This window comes from Tigriopus californicus, chromosome 5 (assembly GCF_007210705.1).
Source record: "Tigriopus californicus strain San Diego chromosome 5, Tcal_SD_v2.1, whole genome shotgun sequence".
NCBI classification, from domain to species: Eukaryota; Metazoa; Arthropoda; class Copepoda; order Harpacticoida; family Harpacticidae; genus Tigriopus; species Tigriopus californicus.
In genome coordinates, this window is record NC_081444.1 from 7,449,711 (window position 1) to 7,473,383 (window position 23,673).

Consider the following 23,673-nt stretch of genomic DNA (forward strand, 5'->3'; position numbering starts at 1 on the left):
TTAGCTATTTTTTTCAGACGACCAAGCGTTTTATTCCTGAATCCTGAGTCCTTTACATTCTCTGTTATACCGTGCCCGTTTCTCTGTCCTGTGAAGGATGTGCGCTTTTGANGTTTCTTCAGGCAGATATTTCTCGGCATGCAAACAAGGAGATTGAATGATTGTGTGGCAACAACTCATGGATAAAAGATATTTTAACTGTATTATGCATATCTTTAGTTCTTTATGTTGCATTGTGAGCTGAGCAGATGAAACAGGATAAAAATTATCAGGATTTGGCCAGACCTGTTTCATTTATTGCCTCGATTGCTACTTATGCCTGCCAATGGCATACTGGATCCGATACTCTTCCAAATCCAGTACGTACCTGATATTGAATGTGAATGAACGAATTCCAACCGCGGCGATGTGGTTACCAAAACACGCCGCTACATTTTTGGAATTGATCAAGGTACTTGAAATAAGATGGGCTGGCCAGCATATTTAAGTTGGTGTGCGATTTCAGCTTTTCAAGTCAAGGAGCCTTGTCAATGACTGGTACAGTACCGCTAGCTAGAGGATATTCTGAGCGCATTCGATCGAATCACGATGAGTTTTGTTGCATCTACATATCTTGGATGGTTTGGAACCAAAATGTGCTTGCTTCCCGGGCATAACGAATTCGAGAGTTTGGTTGCAAACTAGTGGGGTAGTGAAAAATTGAACTTCTCAGTACGGTAGTTCGGATAGTGAAAGCAAAAGGGTCTTTCACAAACCACTCAAAAGCACCAGTAGGCACAGATTGTTCTTTGTTCGGGGCTCATAATAGTTTTTTATAGGCCATTCTATTTGCTCACCAAGTGGGTTTTCTGGATTACGAATATCGTTTGAAGACAAACAACAGCATCTGGATTAGGAAAATTGGTGTTTTGGCAGGCTATCAACCAAATGTTTTAAGGCAATTGTTTTTTCCTTAACTTGATGAAGTTTTGTTCTTTAAGGATTCCCAGCACAGAGGTTGATTAATGTTTCAACGAATTGTATATTTACAGTGGTACCATTTCTTGTTTATCAACAACCATTGTATGTCTATATATCATATTTTATTTTATAGTTATTCTTACGCCATGACATGACCAAGAGTCGCAATAAGAATTATATCATTATATTATTTATCATTGGATGATCGCAGGCAATCAATCACCCTACGATGGATGCCTACCGATGAGCGAAAATCCTTTTTTTTATTATGGTACGGACTTGGGTATCCAAATTTCCCCCAGGGAAGAATACAAAAGACTACGATTACTTTGCAAGCTGATGGCACAAAAGAGCTTAATTTCAGATTCAAGATTGCAGCTAGTCTAGGATAGAACCTTCTAATGGCAACATGGCAAGAGCATGCGCTATTAAAAAAGTGATGCAAAGTATACTTGCTCTAAGATTTTTCTCTTAACCTGTTGTTTATGTTCAGTATCATATGATTATGCACAGACTTCTAGAAATATGGACTGCGAACGCGAACGAGCTTCCCGCCAAATCGGCCTGCTCTTGGTCATAGCAACTCTGAGATAGTTTTCCAATTAAAGTAACAAAATAAGAAACTTAGATCTCGTCAATTAAAGGTAGGTCATTTTCATACCATATACTTGTAAAGTGGATCGTTTCAAAGTTGTGTTGTCAAATGCTTATGTAGCTGACCAAGGGCAGGCCGAAAATTCCAATTTTATGTATTGTCTACACCATACTTTTGAACATGTCTCCTGAATTCCCTTAACATAGATATCGGTTTGGGCTCAAATTTGGCCAAGTTCTTCTTTTCAACCAGATCTTTATGGTCGTATGAAGTGCTTATTTGGAATAAGATGAACGATTTAGGAGATACCAAATTTTGGCTTCCGTTCGCAGTCCACATCTCCAGAAATCCGTGGATTATGTCTCCAGATGATCTATTCAACATAACTATTACGATCCTGAAGATGATATACGACCTACATTTCACTAATACTGACATGAATAAACCTTCTTAGATACAAATTTGGGCAAAACATGAGACCGCACCAGGTCCTTTTCAAATAAATGCAGGAAATCCATGAAACATGAACATGATAAACTAAAGTTTGACTACCTACTGAGGACTCGCAATACTAATCGATTATTTCTTAATTTCACGGCCAAGCAGAGACATACTAAATCATTGCTTTGTTTTTTACGGACTCTGTTGTCACTCAGGAAATGAAATCATCAGCTCTGCACTCTCATAACAAAATAGTATAGGGTGGTAATTCATCTATTTATTTACACTTAATGTATTCCATTTTTTCCTAAAGCAATCCCAATGTGGACTCATCAAATCTGGGTCGTGCGTTCGTTGATGTTTACTTCACACAAGAAGAGTCCTTGCCTCACATAATCATTTACAGAATTGAAACGCTCATTAATTTTGACTAACTTGCAATGGACACTCCTTTTGATCAAGATATTGATTATGAACAAGTAGCAGAACCCGTATAGCAATGCTAAGCATCCGTTAGCAAGTCAATTTCTAGGTAGCAGGAATGATATTTCTAATATCAGAATAAATTTAAAAATGGCGCTAAAAATTGTCTTGTTTTTTTTTCGGATCAAAATGCAAAAAGAGAAGATTAATTGTTCACGTAAATTGAATTTCAATTATATGATGTTTTATGCTGATAAAACTCATTCTTTGAACCTTGACAAAATACTTATTTCATCGCAAAAAAATCTGACACAAAAATCATTCGGAGAAAAATTTGACTCATAAATAATCTGTTGTTTTTTTTCCTTTAGATTCTTACGCCGTAACCGAATGGCGATTAAAATTGGAATAGAAAATCAGTTTTTAGTAAATGTTAATTTCCATATTGCCTCTTCCAGCCGTTCTAAAAAGACAGCGATGGCTATTAGTGAAAAGTGGATAAGTTGACAGGCCTCTTTTAAAAGATATAAGCGCACTTTTCAAACGACGCACTGAATTGTTATGAAAGTGATAAAGTGCTTGTTGAAAAATGTTGAATTATTAAAATTTTGACATGACATTTTTTCAGGACAATTTCAGCATAATTTCCTAACATAGTCTTTTGATTTTGTAATTGAGGTAACAAGGGAAAATTAAAAATCTAATCATAAGTGAGTGTTCGATAAACATAATGTTCTAACAATATTTAATCTCTAATTCAACCCAAATCAGCTCATCCGATGAATCAAAATATTCAATAACCAAGCCAACCATTCATATTTCATGGACACGTGTACTGGCTTGTCAAAACGTCTTTGGCCCTTCAGCCAATGGCCAGATCTACTCGGAACTCGCTAATGTTATTCCAGGCGCAATTTACGGCTGTCCACCAATCTTGGGCACCTCGCCCAGATTTCAGGGTCACCAGGCCCGCCAGCCACCACCGTGCTACATGAACTGACATGAGTATGATTTTCAAAAGATATTGTGAGTCTTTTGAATGAAGAAAATACTCCTTATATTTTTTTTCATTCAAAAATTAAGTTAAAACTGACACTAGTGCTAATTTTTATATCACAATTTACGCTTTGTGCTGGTTTACTTATGGAAGCGTGATTGCTCAAATTGATCACCCTGAGTATGGAAGAGTCTCAATTGATGGCGGCGTCAGCCAAGAAACACAATCGCAACTCGACAACTTCACTCCAGACCGATTTTCCTCCGTCTCGTAAGTGTACGCCTATGGCCTTGAGTTAACGCCCCCTCTCCCAGACCAACTGATGTGGGCTTCAGTGTCTCAGAGAGCCCGCCTGATGAGCCCCACCCCGCCCCATTGTCTCTTTTTCGAGCCCTTTACTTCGTTGAAGTGGGTTGTCAAAATCTTGGGAGTCCACATGGCTGGAAATGCTCTTGGGTCCATGAAATACCCGTGATGTTGTTTTTCAGATTGGATTTCAGCCCCAGGGCGTCGGTTGGCCCGTCTATGAGGTCCAAGGCGGGCGACGCGGACACTCCCCCGCCTACTTCGGGGCCCAATGTGGGCGCGACCACTCGCCGATCCGGCCAACGCGATAATCGCAATCCTTTAGCCTTTTTGGGCTTGAAACGGGTGGGTCCCGAGGGTGAGGCGGATCAAGACCCGGCCATGGCCTCGCCGAAAGAGGGTGGGATCGAGCTGAATCGGCGAGGAATACCCGCCCGCAAGCGCAAGAAGAATTCTCTCATTTACGGCCAAGACGATCTCGTCAGTATTCCCATCAAATCGCCCAAGAAACGGGCCAATAACGGCAAGACGGCATCAAATCACTCTACGGCTGTAGCCGAGAAAAAAGTTGCGGTGGCGGTGGCCAGTGTGAAAACACCCGTGTCTACACCCACTCGTCAGAGTCGGAGTACTCCACCTTCCCCTGTGCGAGCCATCAAGCCCAGTGCATCCACCTCCAAGACCACGACCGCCCGTCGAACGCCAAGTAAACGGCAATCACGGTCCACACCCGCTTCGCCCGTGAAACGAGCCATCAAATTGGAGAGTGCGGACGATTTCGAGCTCACCTCGCCCGAGAAAAAGAGCGCTCATGGACTAAGTGTGGCTTTGCGGAATCTGTTGAAATTGCCCAAAGCCCATAAGTGGGTGTGCTACGAGTTCTTTTATTCCAACATTGACCGGTAAGTCGCTGAAGAGGTCAGGGTGGGATATTGCAGTAAATGAATGTGCTCATCGTTACAGCGTGCTCTTCGAGGGCGAAAACGACTTTATGGTATGTCTTCGCGAATCATTCCCGCAATTAAAGAGTCGTCGCCTGACTCGAGTGGAATGGTGCAAAATCCGGCGGTTGATGGGCAAACCTCGGCGATGTTCAGCCGCCTTTTTCGCTGAGGAACGTACGGAACTAGCCAAGAAACGACAAAAGATCCGTTTGCTTCAGCAAAGGAAGCAAGGCGAGATTTATAACTTCAAGGATCTGCCCGACCAGATCCCATTGCAACTGACCATCGGCGCACGTGTAACGGCCAGGTATTGAAACTACCCAATGGTCCCCAGTGACCATTTTTTGATGTTCTTCTTTTTCCTCATTAAGACTACGTAAACCTCAGGATGGCCTTTTCACGGGCTCCGTGGACGGTTATGATACTTCCAATAACACCTATCGCATCACCTTCGATCGCAACGGTTTGGGCGCACACTCCATTCCGGATCATGAGGTGCTTTCCACAGAGCAAATGGAGACTTTGCCGTTGAGCAATTTCAGTCAGCGGCCCAAACCTCGACCCATTCCTCAGCCGGTGGTCTCTTATCCCTCGCCCATGAAATACACCCCGAATTTTTCTCCACAATTGGCCAACGACCCGTTGTTAAGCGGAAGCACGCCCAAAGGCAAAGTCATGCATCTGGACGGTCGGTTGGGCGGCTATCCAGTCAAATTCTTGGACCTGATCGTGAGACTGAGCAAATGTCTGAAGAAAAAGCGAGAACTGGTCACGTCTCTGCGCGATCTCAACACTCATGGCGAGAGACTCAAGAGCTTTGGAGAGTACATTTCAGAGGATTTTCAACGCCGTTACGCCGGCAATGTCATCGAGTTGTCGAATCTAAATCGGGACCTAAATGAATATCTAGCCGAGATTAAGGAGTACACTCAACAGGTACTTGTTTTGGTTTTGCAATTACACAGCTTTTCTAGAGACATCTTTCAGCCAATGACCACTTGGCAACACCCGAAGCTGAGCCTTTTTTATACTTTTTCGGTATGATTTTTTAGTTTTCCAATGAGGCTGGTCCGACTATTTCTTTGCCTAATATCGTGAAGGAGGGTTGTCAAGAAGATGCCTATGACATGGTGAATAAGAATAACACTTCCGATGACAAAGAATTCGTCGAAAATCCGAAAACACTGGCACTCATCTCTTCGCTCACCGCTCTTATGCTTCAGATCAAGCATTTAGCTGATGGAGAAAGGTAATCAATCTTTTCAAACCAATTACCCACGTCTCTTTTGTGGCCTATGGGTTCAGAATCTTGCGATGTATCTGGGCACTTGAATTAGTGTCCACAATTATATCAACAAGTTAAATGGCCATTTATTGATTGTGTTCTCTTTGTTTCTTATGATTTGCAGAAGCGCTTACGAGCTCCAGTCGTTGCAAGATTCGCTCTCGGAGATCAAGCTGAACCTTCACCCCGAGAATTCGAAAAAATTTGACGATTCAGTCATGGTTCACCTTCATCACATTCAGTCTGGTGTGGCTCAGATTGGCAATCTCCATGCATTTATGCAAGGGCCCGCCGCACTAGCGAAAAGCGAGCCATTGTGAAAGGGATCCGATGCACTGAGTAATCATGTAAATAGACCTAATGCCGCAAATGATTGTTACACACCTTAACCTCACGCAATTATATGTAGAATCTACATTACGCTACCTAAACCAATACCCATCTTTAATTTCACGCGTCTTGTGATACGCGACCGATTAGGGGATAGAGCCTCAGGGTTTTTATTCATTCGGTGGCAACAGTTACTTTCTTTGTGGCCGACAAGCAAGCGAAATCACGACATTTTATTGGCAATTTTCTTCTGCAGGTGGGTCAGTTGGTTGGTCCACTTATCGACTGCACAATATCGAGCTGTGCCCTCCGGTTTTTTGTCCAATTCCAGGACTCCATTGACCTTCAAAGTAAAGCAGCAAATAATTGACGAGCGGGATCTGGAAAGGACTTGTTATGCGAAGCCTGAAGGATTACTTACTTGATCGATTCGACCCTTGACTGTGTCATCGAGAATGCAGGAAATCAGCAAAGATTCGACGTCCGACGGGTCAATATTGAGTTCGCCAGAAATAAACACGATCTTAATGCGGGTATAGGGTTTGATCAACTTGATCAAGACCTGTGAAGAACACGGATTGGGTCAAGGGGGGTTGGTCATGAAAGGTTGGTTATTACACGTACCTGAGTTCGAATGTTGCGTAAAAGGTCCTCAATGTGCTCCCGGATAAAAGGATCATCCATGATGCTCTGTCGGTTTTGTTTCAGAATCTTTTCAAATTCGTTGATGTCGTTGTTCTGGTAAGCCATGACCAGATTGGTCATGGCCAAAATCTCAGGGTCGTTTTTGTAAGGTTTGGCCTCTTGCGAATCGAAGGGATTAATGGCCGACTTCATAAGCATGTTGGCCAACACCAGATATTTCAAACACGTGGTTCGCCTCGGACTGCCCGACTCGTCATAATTTTTGAAAGCTTCGAAGAAATCCGTGTGAGCCTGACCAAATTCCATTTCGCGGAGATGCATTTTCCCGCCACATTCCCGGATGACACCTAAAATCCCAGTCAAGCAACCGCATATGAAAGTGCGACTGGATCGCGGCTCGAAAAGCCGTCAATCGATCAATGGCTCTCTTACCTAGAATGAGCGGATGCGGAATAGCCGATTTGATATGGAGACTCTGATCGTAGAGTAACTTGAGCTTCTTGTTGTTCTTCTGGGCGGTGTACATCTGGATCTCGAGCGCGTAGATCTCGAGCAATTGCGTGCCTTTCTTGAGGTCATCCTCGCCGTCATCCGTCTGACAGCTGGCGTGCAGTTTCTTGAGGACCCGGGCCAGCTTGCCGTACTCGGCGCGATCAAAGTAGAGCTTGCCGAGTTTGGTCATGGTCTTGAACCACAGTCGCTCGTTGCGAGCATCGCGCAGGGCATCCAGAGTGGTCTCGTAGAAGTCCTGGAGCAACTCCATCTGCTTGGACGTGGATATATAGTCCAGGATGGAGTTGATGGACTTCTCGGAGTGATTGCGGGTCACGGCCGATTTGATGTAGGTCAGGAGCTGCTTGTATCGGATCATCATCTCGGGGTAATTGTGCAAGCGGAAGTTCATCTTGATCATTTGTTTCAGGGCCTTGAAACCCCATTCGCCCTTGTCGCCGTTCTCCAGGTCCAAGACCCGCTGGAAGCTCTCCAGGGCCTTGCGGGGATCCTCTTCCTTGAGCGCCTTCGAGTTGTAGTACTGGTTCTCCAGGTCCACGTCGGGCTCAGAGTTGGAATCCTCAGAGTACTCCAAATCGTAGTCCTCATCCTCGTCGCACATGAACTCGTCCTCGTAATCCGACATGATGATGGCAGGCCCGACCAAGCGATGATCCAAGCGACCAGACAGACGGGCTCCAATCCGGACACTCCGGACACTCCGGACACTCCGGAGATGAACAGGAATGGAGGGCGGTGTTGGGCACGGGCCAAGCGAGGGCCGATGAACAAGCCGGAGATGAACAGGAACAGTACAAGTCAGAATTCAGAAGCCTGAGCCCAAGCAGGATTGCCAGATAAGCCGGTCCGCTGCTGGCCAAATTCGAGCTCGAGAGTAGCCATTCACAGTCCGTATGCGATGAGAACCCAAAGTAGCCATTTTCAACCCCTGCTTTGTCTTGGCATCATGTGATCAATGCTGAACTATGTGCCAATGGCTCACGTTTTTAGTGGGCTTGACGCATGAAAACAAATCCAAATACCCCCAAAGACATTAATCAGCGAATGAGATGTCGGTGGAGTTTCAAAAGGAGTCATTTGTGAACATTTTAGGCCTCATGGAGGTTACTTGGCTACACTGATCTAAAGAAGTGTCTCGAAATGGTTGGGAACAAAAGGCGGTGGAAACAGAGACAGATTTTTGAAAGTCAGCAGAATGAAAGTTCATAAGCGCGGGGAGGGGGGGGGGGGGGAGAGAGATGTTCATTTTGCTCGTTAAAGAAAAAGTAACCAAACACATAGATGCTTTCTCATGTCTCCATCAAAGTGGAAGTTTATCTTTCTTAATCTGCGATTTGCTAATTCGGGTACGAATTGCGCCAAGATTAGCCCTCAAGCGCACTTCAGGGGTAAAAAGCGCAAATTTTGTCGCCGAAGCGCCAAATGTGGAGGCTCTAGATTCCAAAAGTAACAAAATGAAGTACTGATGTGAAGCAAGCAACCGACAGGGCAGTAGTCCGGTGCTTTACTTGCTCAAGTAGGAACTTGCCCAAACTTGGGTTTGTAACACAGACACTTGAGGGGAAAATGGTGTGGCCAAACTTATGCAGGAAATTTTATACCAGGGCAAATTAAATCAACTTATACAGGAAAGGCAATAATGTGACACCAACAGTGACGCAGCAATGTGGCTTTGGTTCAATGACTGGTTTGTTTCTGGCACTCTGACTTTAGCTACGAGCAATAAATCATCATTTTGCGGTTTTCCTCAGCTAACCGTCTGGGCTCCCTATGTTAGCACCGGATTCAGGCAATTGTGTTAAGCTTGCCCAAGTTCTAGTACTTGGCCAAGCTTTGCTTGTAAACAAGTAGTACTTGGGTGTCTGTGATGACTTGCTACTTGCCCTTTTCCCATCAGTAAAATGAAGCAGTGACTGAAGCATCCTTTCGCAAAGGAATACTGAAGAAAAAGCGGCGAGGGTCCGGGACAAGCCGGGAATTGGAGATAGGATAAACGTTATTCTCCACCGATTAGTTGGCGGTGCACATTTTTAAATTTGTGACAAACTGTTAGAAAGGTTTGGAGAGAGACCTTAAAGGCTATTAATATCGTGTTAGGTTAGGTTGGGTTAGGTTAGGTAAGGTTAGGTTAGGTTTGATAAGGTTAGGTCAAGTTTAAAAAAATAGCACTGCAAACTAATCGGTGGAGAATAACGTTTACCTTGGAGATAGTACTCAGCTGAGGAAAACCAGATCAGGGTGACTGAAATGACTTTGTATTATTTGCCAATGACAAAACGACTGTCATGTCCCATCAGTTATGTCAAATTTTTCGAGGTTCAAAACAGTATCTGGGAATTAGTGGCAAGTCTGCCCTTCGTAGTTGAACTCCTGTGGTTATCATGTGGGTTATGAACAAAGCTTGAACCGTTAACGAAAGAAGTAAACGCGTTACCGTTACAGTTATTTTTCAGAAAAAGTAACGCTTCACCGTTACCGATACCGATACTTTTGCAGAAAAAAGGATGGCCTAAATTTAATAAAAAGTTTGAGAAATAAGGCGTGGAACAAATGACAAATATATGAGAGGTACAAGGATACACAGGTTCAATGGTAAAGGATTGTTTAGTTTGAATAATTTTTCGGTTTTACTAAACGTTTTGAGTATTTTTCATGGTTCGAAAAAATTAACATAAAGTAAGTACTCCACTGTTTTGACGCAAGGAAAATGAGGATTACATTTTGAGGCTAACTTACGGGTTTCTGTCATGCAACTAGTAATGTCATACATCACAAAAAAATGGAAATTGATAACCTAAGTCGCAGCCTGCCGTGATTATTGATATGATCCTATCGGTAGCAAATAAGTCATTGCATTTGTAACAGAACTTTTGAAGAAATCGGCGAGCAAATCTTAATGCATTATCTCTTTCCTTTATTTAAAAAAAGAAGAAAGTAACAGTAACCAAAGGGCTAAAAACCTCGGTCCATTACTATTATCATTACCGAGTTACCGGTTGTGTAACTCAAGCCTTGGTTAGGAATGTCCTCTAACAGTTTCCTTCCAGCAATTTGGTCCATTATCTAATTTCCTCATCATAATCAATCCTCATAGGCACCAGAAATGGTACGGATTTTTTGCACAATTTTGACTCATGGGGAGTCTCCAATCTACAAATATTTTTTTATTATTCTTGAAGTGATTAGAACGTGGCCTTTTGTGACTGAATTTAAAGATGTTCCAACCAATCAAAAAAAATTAATTTTCAAAGTAATTCAGAATCATTGTTGAACAGAGAATCTAGAATAATTATATTCCTGGAGCATATCTATAAATGAGTGAATGAAAGCATCAAGAAAACTTCGAAAAAAATATACATGCGGTCCTATACATAAGAGAAATTCAGTTTTTTTCTGTCATCAATAGACCAAGGAAACGAAATTTAAAACCTAAAACCTAGGTTTTTTTCTTTTTCCAACGCATTGTGGACTAATAGTCTAAAAAAATCAGTTTTGGGAAAGAAATTTGGCACTTTTTTTCGCATTTATTTGCAGAAAAAACTGAAATGTTCCACTTTTTCACAGCCGAGAAATTTATGACGGGATTTCCCGGAAGACCATCCCTAAACAATACACATGTCCTTCCAAAATACACAAACAACTCGCTTGATGTTTCTTTGCGTATGCTTCACCTCAAACTCGACCACACAATCACAGGTATGTCAGGTTGGATGGCGCTCTTGGGGCGCCCACTGATCCACTGTGGGCGGACCTCCTCCTCTCAACTCCGACACGCCTCCCGTCTTGTGTTTCAATCCCACGGAGCTCCCTCCCAAGTTCTTAAATATGAATCGTTTCCCACTCCGGTCGAACCATCGGATCCGCAGAACGTTTTGGTTCGCATGCTCATGGCCCCCATCCACCCGGCCGATATCAACACCATTCAGGGGGCTTACCCCATTACCCCCGATCTACCCGCAGTGGGTGGAGGGGAGGGTTTAGGGGTCGTGGTCATGGCGGGTGGGGCCGTTACCCACCTGGCCCCCGGGGATTGGGTCATTCCAGCCGGAAATATGACCGGCACCTGGACCACACACACCCAAGGACCCGCCGAGGCCTTTGTCAAGGTGAAGTTAAGAATATTACGGGTTGGAAGAGAAGGCTAGGATTTCGTCAAATTTGTTTGTTTTTTAACTTAACGTTGAAGTAAGTTGTGTATCGGAGATATTGGTCAAAATGCAAAGAAAAAGCTATATCATTAAACTTAGATATTGCCATAATCTATTGATGGACGGGGATGCTAAGATCGAAAATGGACATTGTGGACTCGATTGAACGTATTGCGTTATTTTTTAAATGAGACGGAGATCAAATCAATATTTCAATTCTCAGCTCAACCGAAAGACCGAGTTTAACGTTAAGCCACTACCACCTCCTAGGTCACTACATAACGCTAACTACATAGCGCCTCTGGTTCTTGATCAACTGCAGATGCTACCTCATTCATTCTAGGCAGACCCAGTTATATCCTGTGCTTTGGAAAAGCATAACTTTTGATTCACTTGTTTGATCAAACTGAAAGTTAGGATACGGAATTGTAACGAGTTCCAGTCACAAAGAGTTCACTCCCTTCCAACATGTTGTTAACGCACGTTGAGCCTCTACGGTCACTGCAATTGACCCTAAAACCTGGGTCGGGAAAAAGCTCATGAACATTTGTTCTAGGACCTCTCTCTACCAGACAACCGTGGTAAAGAAGTCCCCTCAAATGCCTTTCAAAAAATCAAGTCCTATAAACATTAAAAAAAGAACTCGCTTGAATTAGCAACTCCCAATGTATGAGATTATAAATAGCAGTGTTAGATTACTAATGGCTAAATATGACTGAAATTAGTAATTTTGCCATTAAGTGGTGGAAATTGGTTAAGATTTTAGTTTAACTAAATACAACATCTTGTTGATTATACTGATCCGGTTATTGAGGATGCGAAGTAGATTTGGAATAATAATGGAAAATTCGCTTTGTTTATAGATTCGGAAAGATATCCCTGAGATTGCGGCGGCTACCCTTCGTACCAATCCGAGTACGGCTTATCGCATGTTAAAAGATTTCGTTCAGTTGGGTCCCGACGACTGGGTGATTCAAAACGGGGCCAATAGCGCCGTGGGACAAGCAGTCATTCAAATTGCCAAGCATTGGAAACTTCATACAGTTAATATAGTGCGAGCTCGCGACAACATCGACGCGCTGAAACATCAGCTCCAAAACTTAGGCGCGGACTTCGTACTCACCGAGGAGGAATTTCGGTTAGGAATTTTGGACTTGTTTCAAGTCTCAACGGGTTGACCTATATTTTAATTATTATCAATCGTAGGAAATGGACCGAGATTCGAGAAGGGCGCCTACCAAAGCCCAGATTGGCGTTAAACTGTGTGGGAGGCTCAAGTGCCACCGAGTTATCCAAGTGTTTGTCTAATTCGGCGGTTATGGTTACGTATGGTGGAATGAGTCTCAAGCCAGTGACCGTGGCCACATCTGGACTGATCTTCAAAGACATCGCTATCCGAGGTTTTTGGCTCAGTCGTTGGCTGTCCGAACACGCCAACGGTGATGAGCGGATAAAGATGTTCTCTGAATTGGCCGGAATGTGCAAAGACGGGGTACTGACCGCTCCAGTTCACCAAACGGTCTCCTTGAAGGATTTCAAGGCTTCCGTGGACAATACACTCAAGGGCTTCAAAGGGGGCAAATTCATTTTTGATATGACCAAGGAGAAACAAAACGGTGCTTGAAACAATGAGTTTGTCTATTGACACTCGATAGGATCATGAGTGAGTAAAATATTTGGACGCATTCGTACATACAAGGGGATTTCCAACGCGATCAAGTGGCCACAACCAAAGATCCAATTTTGGCCAAGCGTCCCAGCATTTGGGGGTCTGGGGTCTGGAAAAGGGCAGGATTCAAGTCGATTCTTTCCAACGGTGCGGGAATATCCTTCATTTCGGAAACCGCCTTTCCCACTTGAGCCGCTATTTCCTCGGTAGATCGCTTTTCGTCCTCTGAGCCTTTGCGCTCGGACAGGAGCTGGAGAGCACTGGCGAGCATAGATACACCCAAGGGATGGGCCAATGCTGTCTTGAAAGTGCTTGAACCCGTCTTCGCCGATCCAGGAATTGGCGAGGAGTTACTGCCACTCCCTCCACCGGCATTCAGGAGGGTCATGTATTGAATCAAGATCTCCGGCGAGGTTCGCCGGAAATGGGCTTTGATATCGGGCCAAAACTGGAGGAGCAACTTGTCTTCCCGATCTCGCTTGATGGCCAGCGGGAGTAAAGGAAAGAGGGTGCAGCAAATCAAATGGATCACGGGATCACTGAGCCAAGCAAAGCATCGCTTCAAGAGTGCTTTGCCTTTCCGGACCAAGAGATACTTCTTTAGTCGTCCCTCCATGGCCAAAGCGCGGGTGACTTTTTCCACAGCGTCGAGACGCTCACCTGACACTAGGCGCCGCATGTCCGTGTTGGTGGGCAGAGCCGCCAACTTCTTATCGCTGTCCTCGACCTCAATGATGTGAGAGTAAATCCTCTCCAGTTCCATCAAGATACTCTTGTAGTTCCTATAAAAGAGAGAGAAGGATAACAGTTACTTTTCAATTTCATCTGTCATATCCAAAGAGGGATGGCATAGAGTCGCACAATCGATAGCGATGAAGATTTTGTTATTCAGCCCCCTCAAAAACCCCCACCACCACGTACCTGGCATCTTTTTGCGACGTGCTCGTGCCTTCGGTTACTTCAGTATTGACCACATCCACGTCAATGTTCTTCCGAGGGGCTTTCACGGTGTGCGCTTGGAGCTTGCCCAAGGAGTTATTGAATTGAACGGGTATGTACTCGTCTTTACCACTGTCCGTAGATTCGGCCTTTAACAATAGTTGTGGCCCTTCTTCATCGCGTTTGAGTTGCTTATTCTCCTTGTCATCATCCTGATTATTGTTGCCTTCGCTTTCTTGAGCGAGGGCGGCCAATTCCTGCTTTTGGTGAAACACCGTGTAGTAATAATCATCCACAAAGGGGTTTTCGCACTTCAATTGAGACAACTGGATATTGATGATCCACAACTTTTCACGACCCGTCATCAATCCGGCAAATTCGTCCTCATCGCGGCAGAGTTGGGGTTGATCGCGCTCATAAAAGTCACTTTCCCCGGGTTGGTGGGCGTCACCGCGTTCTCGAGCCCCGCGGAGGATCCCCAAGACATGGACATGACCCGGTGTCATGAGTTCACCCCGAGGATTGAAGCGGCCGGTACTCCGCCCAGAATGGGGCAAGTGGTCCTCCACAAAATCAGCCCCGAATGTTTCGCTATTCTTGTCATCATCCGGATTGCGATTGGGACGGCGGAAATCGCCATGGCCCTCGTTATGATGAAAACCATCATTAGGATGGTGCTGATGATTATGGTGGTGACGTGGCTGATGATGGTGGGTATGGTGATAGTGGGGCTGTTGATGGCGGTGGTAATGATTGGGTGACGGATGATAATGATGGGGCGGGGGTTGAAAATGCTGGTTATGATGGGAACGCTGTCGGTGATCATAACCCCCGCCATGGGATGGGTGGGAGTATTGCGGCGGCAAACGGCCACCTCGATTGAATTGAGGGCCAGAGGGGGGATGTTGATGATGTGGCTGAAAGTGATGGTGGGATGGCGGATTCGGATGTTGATGAGCATGGTGTGGCATGGGATTAGGGTGATTAGGGTGCGGTTGGTTATAGAACCGTCCGTTATTGAACTCCGCCGATGGAGGTGGGCCTCGGTTAAAGGGCGGTCCGCTGGCCTGGAATCGAGGCGGGGGCATGCCAAAAGGAGAGGGTTGAGTAGGGCGAGGCAGGGGCGGCGGACGGCTCTGACTCAACATTTCCCGTTCCAACTCCTCTAACGTGTGACCTTGAGTAGGCAAGAGCGGAGGTCCCATCGGACTTGCTCGGGGTGGCTGCGGCGGAGGCCCAGGCAACACCGGCACAGGTCCGGGCAATCGACCGATGGACATAATGGCAGGATCCACAGGCGGGGTAGTGCCCAAGTGACCGGCACTCGAGAACATGGGCAAGGCCGGGCGCGGACTCGGGGCGTTCATACCGCTCGATTCGGCCTGAAGGGGTGGAGCGTGTTTGGGCGCAGGTGAGAGCCGCATTCGGTCCATGGCGTGATGTAAGCCGCCATTAGTGTCCGACACGGGCTCCAAGGGCTCGAGCAGACCCCAGCCTCCCTCAGCATCCTGCCCGTCTAGGTCGAAAAAGGCTTGCGAGGATTGAAGTGCGGACTTTTCTTCCTCGGTGAGCCCGGCCAATTGTTCGTGCGCGCTCTCGGCCCATTCCTCGGCCGCATCGCCGAACGTGTCGTCATTAAAGGCGTCGAACTCGCCGTCGTCCGGGGATTGGAGATGGTCGGCCGCATCAGTCAGGTGGAAGTCCACCAGACCACCGCCGGCCGCATCCGCCATATTCACCCTTGAGGGGGGTGGGCACACTACCGTGGAATCAATCCACTCCCCCACTCACCCACGTGCGTGTCTATTCCCAGTCAGTTGCTCGGGCTGGCTTGGAGGGCGTTGGCCTGGGGCGTCCTCAGGCGGGCGGGTAAGCTCCGGGTTGGGTTCTGTGGATTCTGGGGAATGGAGTGGCCTTGGCCTGACGCGAAGACCACGAAGTCCACGACGATTCCGGTTTGGGTCCGTGCTGTGAAGAGGAAGTCCTACTACCAGGGTATACGTGGTTTTATAGTTGTTTCTCATGGGAGGTTGGGTGAATTTTGGTGCTTTGAAATTTGTCTGGTGAAGATTCTGATAGGGCAGAGTGATACAAGTTTTTGTCCCAATATTTTCTTTTCTTTCATGAGAACTGGTTTTCAGAGCTTTAATGTTCACTCCCAGGCACGCAAAGGAAACCAAACCCCATGGTTAGAAACTTTGTTTCATGGCTCTATTTTCATGAGTGGCTGAAAAGTACATTTCCAGCCGCTTGTGAAGAGAAAAACCGTTAACTCACGCCAAATTTGGTTTTAAATGGTTTTAAGTGAAAATTACACATTGAAATCCCAGTATCACAAGTGACTGTACACTCAAAAGCTTTTTTTGTATGCAGTTTACTCAAGTTTGAATTTCAATACATTGACATTGGTCAACCCTTACTTGCTTTTCCAAGTCCTCTAGTGCAAAGAGAAGCTTAGGTATAAAATGGCAAATGCCTTGCCTATATCAGCTTCCATCAATCCTCACTTTGTTAGACTTCATGCAAAAAAACACCTGCTATTGAATAAACAGCTGCTCTTTCATTGTTAATTCCTAAGACTGATTTTGGATTTAAAATGAAGTGTCTATGGCCAATACGGCATATTAACTGTAGGAAATTCAAGAAAAAATTAGTGCAGCAGCCCTGATATTGAGCATTTTGAGGAATACAAACATTGAAGCCAACCTGCACTGGGCATTGACTGAATTTGTCATTTAGTTCAGTTTCCTGTCTTGTTGAAGCAAACAGTATTCAGATTTTGAACCAAGAGTTCAGTAACATGACAGAACTGCACAAAAATTGACGTATTTTTGAGTTTTCTAGCACAGCTCACTCAATAGTTAAAATTTCAAAAATTCAATTGGATTCAAGGGGGAGTGCAACTACAGGTTTTCTACACTGTTGGATTTATTTTTCCCTTCTCAAAATACTGAAAATTAGTGCTGCTGCTCTTCATTTTATAAGTAAGGATGTGAAAATTAGCAATAGGGTCCAATAAAGGATCACAGGAAGTTGCAACCAGGACTTTCAATTTGCATGTTCAATGATCTATGACAATGTTAGAGGCATGAAAGAAACCCATTAGTTGGCTTCAATTTTTTGCCTTTTTGATGCACAGGTCACCTACTTCCTTTGAATTTTCCACTTTCCCCCTAACTGTAGGGTTTTAAAGCAGGGTTTTGATATGGTTTCTTGTGAGAAGAAGGTTGAAAAATATATAATTTGAATTTGGTATTGCTCTGATTGCAGTTACTGATACCTGAGGAGCAACTTAAGTCTTAGAAATAACACTTAAGTCACAAACATTCCAAGATATATTGATAAATATACATCCCAAATCCCCTTATTTCACAGGCTATCCTCGGAGGTAGACCCCTATCTACTGACGTCACCTACCTGGCAGCTGGAGCCTTCCAATTGCGCAACCGTTGCACCATCCTGGCGTAAGTTTGGGTTTGGTTCCTATTTTCGAATAACGAAACCTCTTTTTATATAAAGTGATGAAAATGAGTTAGCAAGTCGGCACGATAGCGATACTGATCTTGCTGGCTAGTCAGACACCTAGCCGTTCTAGCCTCCTGTCTACCATTCTCACACATCAGGAAATGCGGGGCTCTGACGTCAACTTCGTACACCACACAAAAAATTGTTTACGCTGTGTACGTCAGTGAACGACGCTTTGTGAACTAGCCTCCACCAAATGCCAGGTTGATATGGTCGACAGCTTTTATTAGAATTTCAATGGGTTGAATATAAAACAGCACTTAGAGTAGTTTGATTGTTCCCCTAAGGCTTTTTGGTTTGGTTTTTCACGGGCTTTTCTAACCGTTACAGGGAATGTAATCCCTAGTACTAGTAAAATGAAAGGTTATAATTCATCTATTTATTACCTTTCAATCTTTATATGATATTTGGTCTACCAACGAATTTGACTTGGCAGACCGAACTAGCCCTTGAATATATCGTTGATCAGGAATGCTATCTAAAAATTTGTCAAAGTCTGGCTTGAAAGATGCAACCGTATCAACAAGGCCTAAGTATTCTCTACGAATATTAGAGGGAAGCATGTTAAACAATGAAGGAGCCCGAGAAAGAAGAGAAGTGAACTTCATTGNAGATGCAACCGTATCAACAAGGCCTAAGTATTCTCTACGAATATTAGAGGGAAGCATGTTAAACAATGAAGGAGCCCGAGAAAGAAGAGAAGTGAACTTCATTGTTCGAGCTAGCCTGGATTCTCGAGGACTTGAAGGTGCTCTCAATAGGGGATGTCAAGTAAGCGAAATTCAAAGAAAAATGTAGTCCGGCGCCCTGATTTTGGGCATTTTGGGGAGAGGGAGCTAAGACAAACATCACCGTCACCTCGCACCATTCGCCCATTGAATTTTCAATATTCGAGTGATTTTGAGCGAGTTGTGTTACAAAACCCTACTAAACATTGAGCATGTTTGGTGTTAATCAGTGAACGCACTATCAAATTGGCTCAATATCACAATGCTAATTGCCTAGACAAGCATGTAAAATGAAAACATGTCAAAATCCAATGCATGCACAGTGCGGTTTGGCTGGGCATGTTGTCTTTGATTTTACTCCATGGAATGACATCAGTTGTCCATGAACGCGTTTACTTGACTAGCCCTATACGCACATTAGCCTCTACGGTCACTTGAATAGGTTGGGACAAAGCTCATAGATGCATGGATGGAAGACATACAGTATCAGATACCTTTCGTACCTCATCTGAACACTGTACAGTCCCAACTTTATTAGTCTCTCCCAATACGAGAGCTCTCTCATTCCTGTGACGTTCCTAGTGAAACATCTTTGGACTTGTTCAACCTTTTGCAAACCTGCTGAACTCATTGGAGCCCAAATGGGTAAAGCATATTCAAGATGTGGTTGAACAATCGACTTGTACTTAAATGTGCGATATATCCAACCACACATTTGTAAAGCTTTACCCACCTTCAACTGGATATGCTAATCAAACTTTCCATTATTTTGGAGGAATACACCTAAATCTTTCATAGATGAGTCCTGCTCAATATCTTTACCTCCATTATCTAAGAGTTGAGTATTCAAAGGAGTTGACCCGAAGGTCATTGAGCGGAATCTCATTCCGTTCAGGGTCATATTATTCTTAGTAACCCAAGAGTAGATTATTTCTAGGTTCTTTGCAAGGCTAGTGGAATCTTGGCCATTCCTACCAGAAACTAACTTTGTATCGTCAGCATAAGAAGAGACACTGGCAGTAATACTAAGCTTTTGAAGCGGGGCAAGGAATATTACAAAAAGGAGGGGCCCTAAGATGGAGCCCTGGGGAACACCTGACTTGACATCATGTATGTCACTTAGAGATCCCCTCAACCTTAACAATTTTCTATTATGAATGAAGCTTCTTATCCAATTGAGAACCTTGCCTTGGATCCCAATGTCATGAAGTCTATTCAACAAAAGGCCATGATCTACCTTATCAAAGGCCTTGGCAAAATCAAGATAGACAACATCAACTGACTCATGCCTTTCCAATCCCTCAATGACCTGCTCTAAATCCTCAATCAGTTGGGTAACCGTGCTAAAATGTGCTCGGCAACCGTGCTGGCTAGGAGGAAGGATTTCATTGACCTCAAGAAATTCAACAAGTTTTGACTTCATGATCTTCTCAAACACCTTCCCAACATTCGAAGTGAGAGAAATCGGCCTATAGTTACTGGGGAGCGACTTATCTCGCCCTTTAAAAAATTGGAACAACGTGAGCTCATTTTAACGACGATAGAAACTTGCCCTTATCCAAGATGCAACGCATCAAGTGCAAGAAAACAGGATCCTAGCAAGAACCAGTGAGTATCTCATCAGAAACTGAGATGTCACGCCATCTGGACAAGGAGAACTTGAAAGCCTCAAGCCCTTGATGGCCTCTAGAGCATCTTGATCTGTTACTACAAGATCATCTAAACGCTCAACTTGACTGACCTTGTCAATCTCAACAGACTCATCTTCAGAGCAATGAGCTGTTGCTTCTGAACTCAGTGGGGTTGAAAACACACTGGAGAACTGATCTCCAAAGATGTTAGCCATAGTCTCTACATTGCTAATGGCTTCCCCATCAACTGTTGGAGTAATATCCCAAGCCTAAGGAACTAAGACGGTTATAACTTAGATTTGCTCAGATTTTGCATGCACAGGCTTGCAGGGCGAGGCAATTGTCCATGTTAAGGGTATGGCTTGTGGCCTGTTTAGTATAGTGTTTAGGCATTGTTAAGTTGCAAGACCAGTCAGCTTTTGATACAATATCCGCTTTGGATTATCCCGCTTCTTCTAGGAGAACACTGCTGCTTAGGCGATCGGAATGTAATCCGAAAGATGCCGGTGGGAGGCCCATGTAGGCTAAAGTTATTTTCTGTAGATCCCGACAGCTTTCGTAAGAAGCAGGCGAGTCCCTTTTTTCCATGATTTGCGAACCCTTGCCACTTCTCGTTAGGATGACGAACCCAAAATATGGTTCTTGGGCAAAGAAGTTGAGTAGGCTGAAGTGACGTTTCGCAAGCTAAATGGGACAGATTAAAGACCTTCAAGGCTTTATAAAAATTGTGTGACCCCGGCGTTCTTGGTCATTTTTACGTTTGGGAAATCCTACCTTCATTCCAGGGTGAAGTGTTTGAGTTTTAGGTTACGAAGGTCTCCCCATCTAGCGGAGGTAAGGAGGATGATCTATTCGATCCTGGCCGTTCTAAAGTCATAAAATATCCGAGACAAGATGTAAGGAAGGTTCCATAATGGGCCTTTGTTATCATTCGTTTTTGTTGCGGGGCTTTCCCGTAACATTTTTAATCCCTTTGAGAAGGGGTTTGAGTTCTAGGCTGTTACATGGTGACGGAAAGTTATGTTGCGTGTGGAAGGCATTAATAGCAGCACAGTTGTTTGGACTGCCAATACTGCTAATAAAGAACCAAAATGTCGGAGGCTGGGAGGGAGATAACGTGATTGGCGGCACACCGACGGTCGAATCGGCTGATGACATAACCGTAGCTCTTGCAAGTAGCCGGGCATTTTGAATCTTTCTTTAAATCGAAGAGAGCTTGTTTGATATCGGATTGGGTTAGTGACAAGCCCTCTAGGGTGGGTTAATCTAGAGCCCTCTATGTTAATCTAATATCAGGACTGAAAATGGGCGAGGATTGCTCTTGCAGCGGCATGCTTTGTGAGAAGACGAGAGGACCTGAGATAAGTAGACGCTTTGTTCGAGAAGTTGTCGAGGTCGAAGTATGTGATTGCAACCACATTCCTGAAACATAAAGCACACCCTTGTAATGCGCAGTGACTTTGTTTATGGACGGAGCAAACTGGGAGCTGCGTGGATCCGTCGTAACGCAGAAGCATCATGATAAAAAAAAAATTTCCCCTAAACACGTCATTTGTGACATAGGGCCCTTTCTGAAGGCAAGGAAGGATGAATCGCACAGATGTAAAGATGTTATTTAAATGAAGCCCATCTTCTGCGAGAACAGGCCAGCAATGTCCAAGGTAAAGGTGGGGAAATACGAGCATAATTTAAGAAATTCAGTTCGAGTGGGATCCCAGGACTTTACGTCGAAATCTCGTGACCATTCGTCTGCAAGTTGTAATTGTGGGTCCGAGCGAGTTATCCAGACTGTCTGAAGCTGGATGTTGTGCGTTGTATAGGTTTTGTAAATGTCAATTGCCGTGATCTCCAGGTCCTGTTTGGGCGATCCAAGGTTTCCTTGGTATAAAAACTGGTGATCTCCGGGAGACACTTGAATTTTTCTTCCATGCTGTGATCCCAATATAGTACCTATCCCGGACACCCTTACACCAGCCATCCAAACTTGAAGTCTCGCTTCTGCTTTTCATTACTTGGGGGGACGGGCAAGTCAAAGCTGTTGTATTGACAACACCTATGATTGTTATTGAAGTTTAGTCTTAGATTACTGTTCAGATGTTGGTCCATTGGAATCAGAACATACTGTTACTACAGTTTATGTGTCCATCCTTAATAAATTGCTTAAAATACCTGAGTAAGCCATAACAATAAAAAGCATCTTTGAAGTTTATTTGCATACTTGTTTGCATCCTGGGCTTGTTTTTTGCATCTTTTTTGCATCTTGAGATCCTTTTTTTTATGCATAATTTTGAAAATCTTACTAATGACAAAACACGAGAAGAATTCAAGAGCAATTCTCGGCAGTTTATTAAAAAATAAGTTACAGTGGAACTAAAGTTTCAATTTGACCCCTGGGGCCTAGGCTGATTTGGACAATCGCGCTGCCAATGACCGGGTGACAAAGCCCTGGATTTAGGAACCCAAGCCGAGCTTTCCCGTCTCCCCGGCCAAAGTTTGGTCCTTTGTAGTGCGGTTGGCCAGGCACATATTGAGATGGATGAGGGTAGTGGGGCGGTGGATAAAGGGACGGCCGAAAATGGGGTGAGTTAAAATATTGGAGTTGGAGGTTACTTCTTCCCCTTGGTTGTAGCTTTCCTGAATTTACCCTTGTTCCAGGACAGGGTTGCCAAATTTTTGAAAACTTATTCCGCCATTTTGACATTCCTATTCCGCCAAATTCCGCCACATTTGGACAATTTTACTTACTTAAAAATGCAATACTATTATTATCAACGTATCATCATAACTCGGGCTCTAAAATGATCACTAAAAAGTTTTTTGAAATAAAAAAATGTATTTTTCTCAGAGGAAAGAATATTAAACGGAAAACTCAAACATGTTTGGAAGCAAATCTTAGAAGATCAAAAGTCCTCTTGTCTCCTAGTTTGGACCCCTAAATTGATACCCCAAACCATGTAGGATTTTAGATCAAATTTGGTTCCTCTCCGTGCTTTATCTCAACTCTCCCTCAGGATGAAGAGACCTGGACTAAAATGCAAGTATTTTAATGTGAAGTATTGGGATGCTAGCCACATCTAGGAAAAAGCTTGAGCTGGATTTAGTTATTGTGTGAAAGCACTTTGAGTCAAGACTTGAACCAAAAAGAATTTCACCCAAAACCAAATCACACATGTCACCTGGCAAAATGCAATTAACTCTCTCATCCATTCCATCCCAGATACCTTTGCAACAAAACAATGACGTTTCATTAAACTAGGCTTGATTGAGATAAAATGAGTAAGGTGTTCCAAAACATGTTCAACTCAAAATGAAAGCAACAACTAAAATTTGCGACATTATCAATCATGCCTTTTCTACAAGTTCCTTCAGGTTTCATTCCGCCATTTCCGCCACATTTTTGGCTTACCGTCAATTGAAATTGAAAACCGAAAAGACTTTCATTCCGCCACATTTCAGCTTACCGCCAATTGAAATTTAACGCCGCAAACGACTGTTTCATTCCGCCACTTTTGAGTTATTTGGCGAAGAATTCCGCCACCTGGCAATCCTGTTCCAGGAGAAGTCGTAGGGTCGTTTACAAGATATTTGTTTCTA

General features: G+C 44.1%; 4 protein-coding genes across 4 annotated transcripts; 2 read left to right on the forward strand and 2 right to left on the reverse strand.

Annotated features, from left to right (window-relative positions):
* The first annotated feature begins 3,713 nt into the window (after nucleotides 1-3,713).
* LOC131880333 (protein lin-9 homolog) lies at nucleotides 3,714-6,382 on the forward strand. Its single transcript, XM_059226936.1, has 6 exons — nucleotides 3,714-3,824; nucleotides 3,905-4,624; nucleotides 4,686-4,973; nucleotides 5,038-5,602; nucleotides 5,719-5,915; nucleotides 6,076-6,382. Exons 1-6 carry the CDS (start codon nucleotides 3,739-3,741, stop codon nucleotides 6,269-6,271), a joined length of 2,052 nt encoding a protein of 683 aa, XP_059082919.1. The 5' UTR covers nucleotides 3,714-3,738; the 3' UTR covers nucleotides 6,272-6,382.
* A 45-nt stretch (nucleotides 6,383-6,427) lies between these two features.
* Nucleotides 6,428-8,270, reverse strand: LOC131880335 (COP9 signalosome complex subunit 2-like). Its single transcript, XM_059226937.1, has 4 exons — nucleotides 7,359-8,270; nucleotides 6,906-7,273; nucleotides 6,703-6,843; nucleotides 6,428-6,624 (listed from the first exon to the last, which is right to left on the reverse strand). The coding sequence occupies exons 1-4, from the start codon at nucleotides 8,062-8,064 to the stop codon at nucleotides 6,505-6,507; spliced, it is 1,335 nt and encodes a 444-aa protein (XP_059082920.1). The 5' UTR covers nucleotides 8,065-8,270; the 3' UTR covers nucleotides 6,428-6,504.
* Nucleotides 8,271-11,040: 2,770 nt separating this feature from the next.
* On the forward strand, nucleotides 11,041-13,234 carry LOC131880272 (enoyl-[acyl-carrier-protein] reductase, mitochondrial-like). Its single transcript, XM_059226857.1, has 3 exons — nucleotides 11,041-11,545; nucleotides 12,451-12,725; nucleotides 12,794-13,234. Exons 1-3 carry the CDS (start codon nucleotides 11,102-11,104, stop codon nucleotides 13,209-13,211), a joined length of 1,137 nt encoding a protein of 378 aa, XP_059082840.1. The 5' UTR covers nucleotides 11,041-11,101; the 3' UTR covers nucleotides 13,212-13,234.
* Nucleotides 13,208-16,196, reverse strand: LOC131880271 (protein PAT1 homolog 1-like). Its single transcript, XM_059226856.1, has 2 exons — nucleotides 14,178-16,196; nucleotides 13,208-14,038 (listed from the first exon to the last, which is right to left on the reverse strand). Exons 1-2 carry the CDS (start codon nucleotides 15,926-15,928, stop codon nucleotides 13,303-13,305), a joined length of 2,487 nt encoding a protein of 828 aa, XP_059082839.1. The 5' UTR covers nucleotides 15,929-16,196; the 3' UTR covers nucleotides 13,208-13,302.
* Between the last annotated feature and the right edge of the window lie 7,477 nt (nucleotides 16,197-23,673).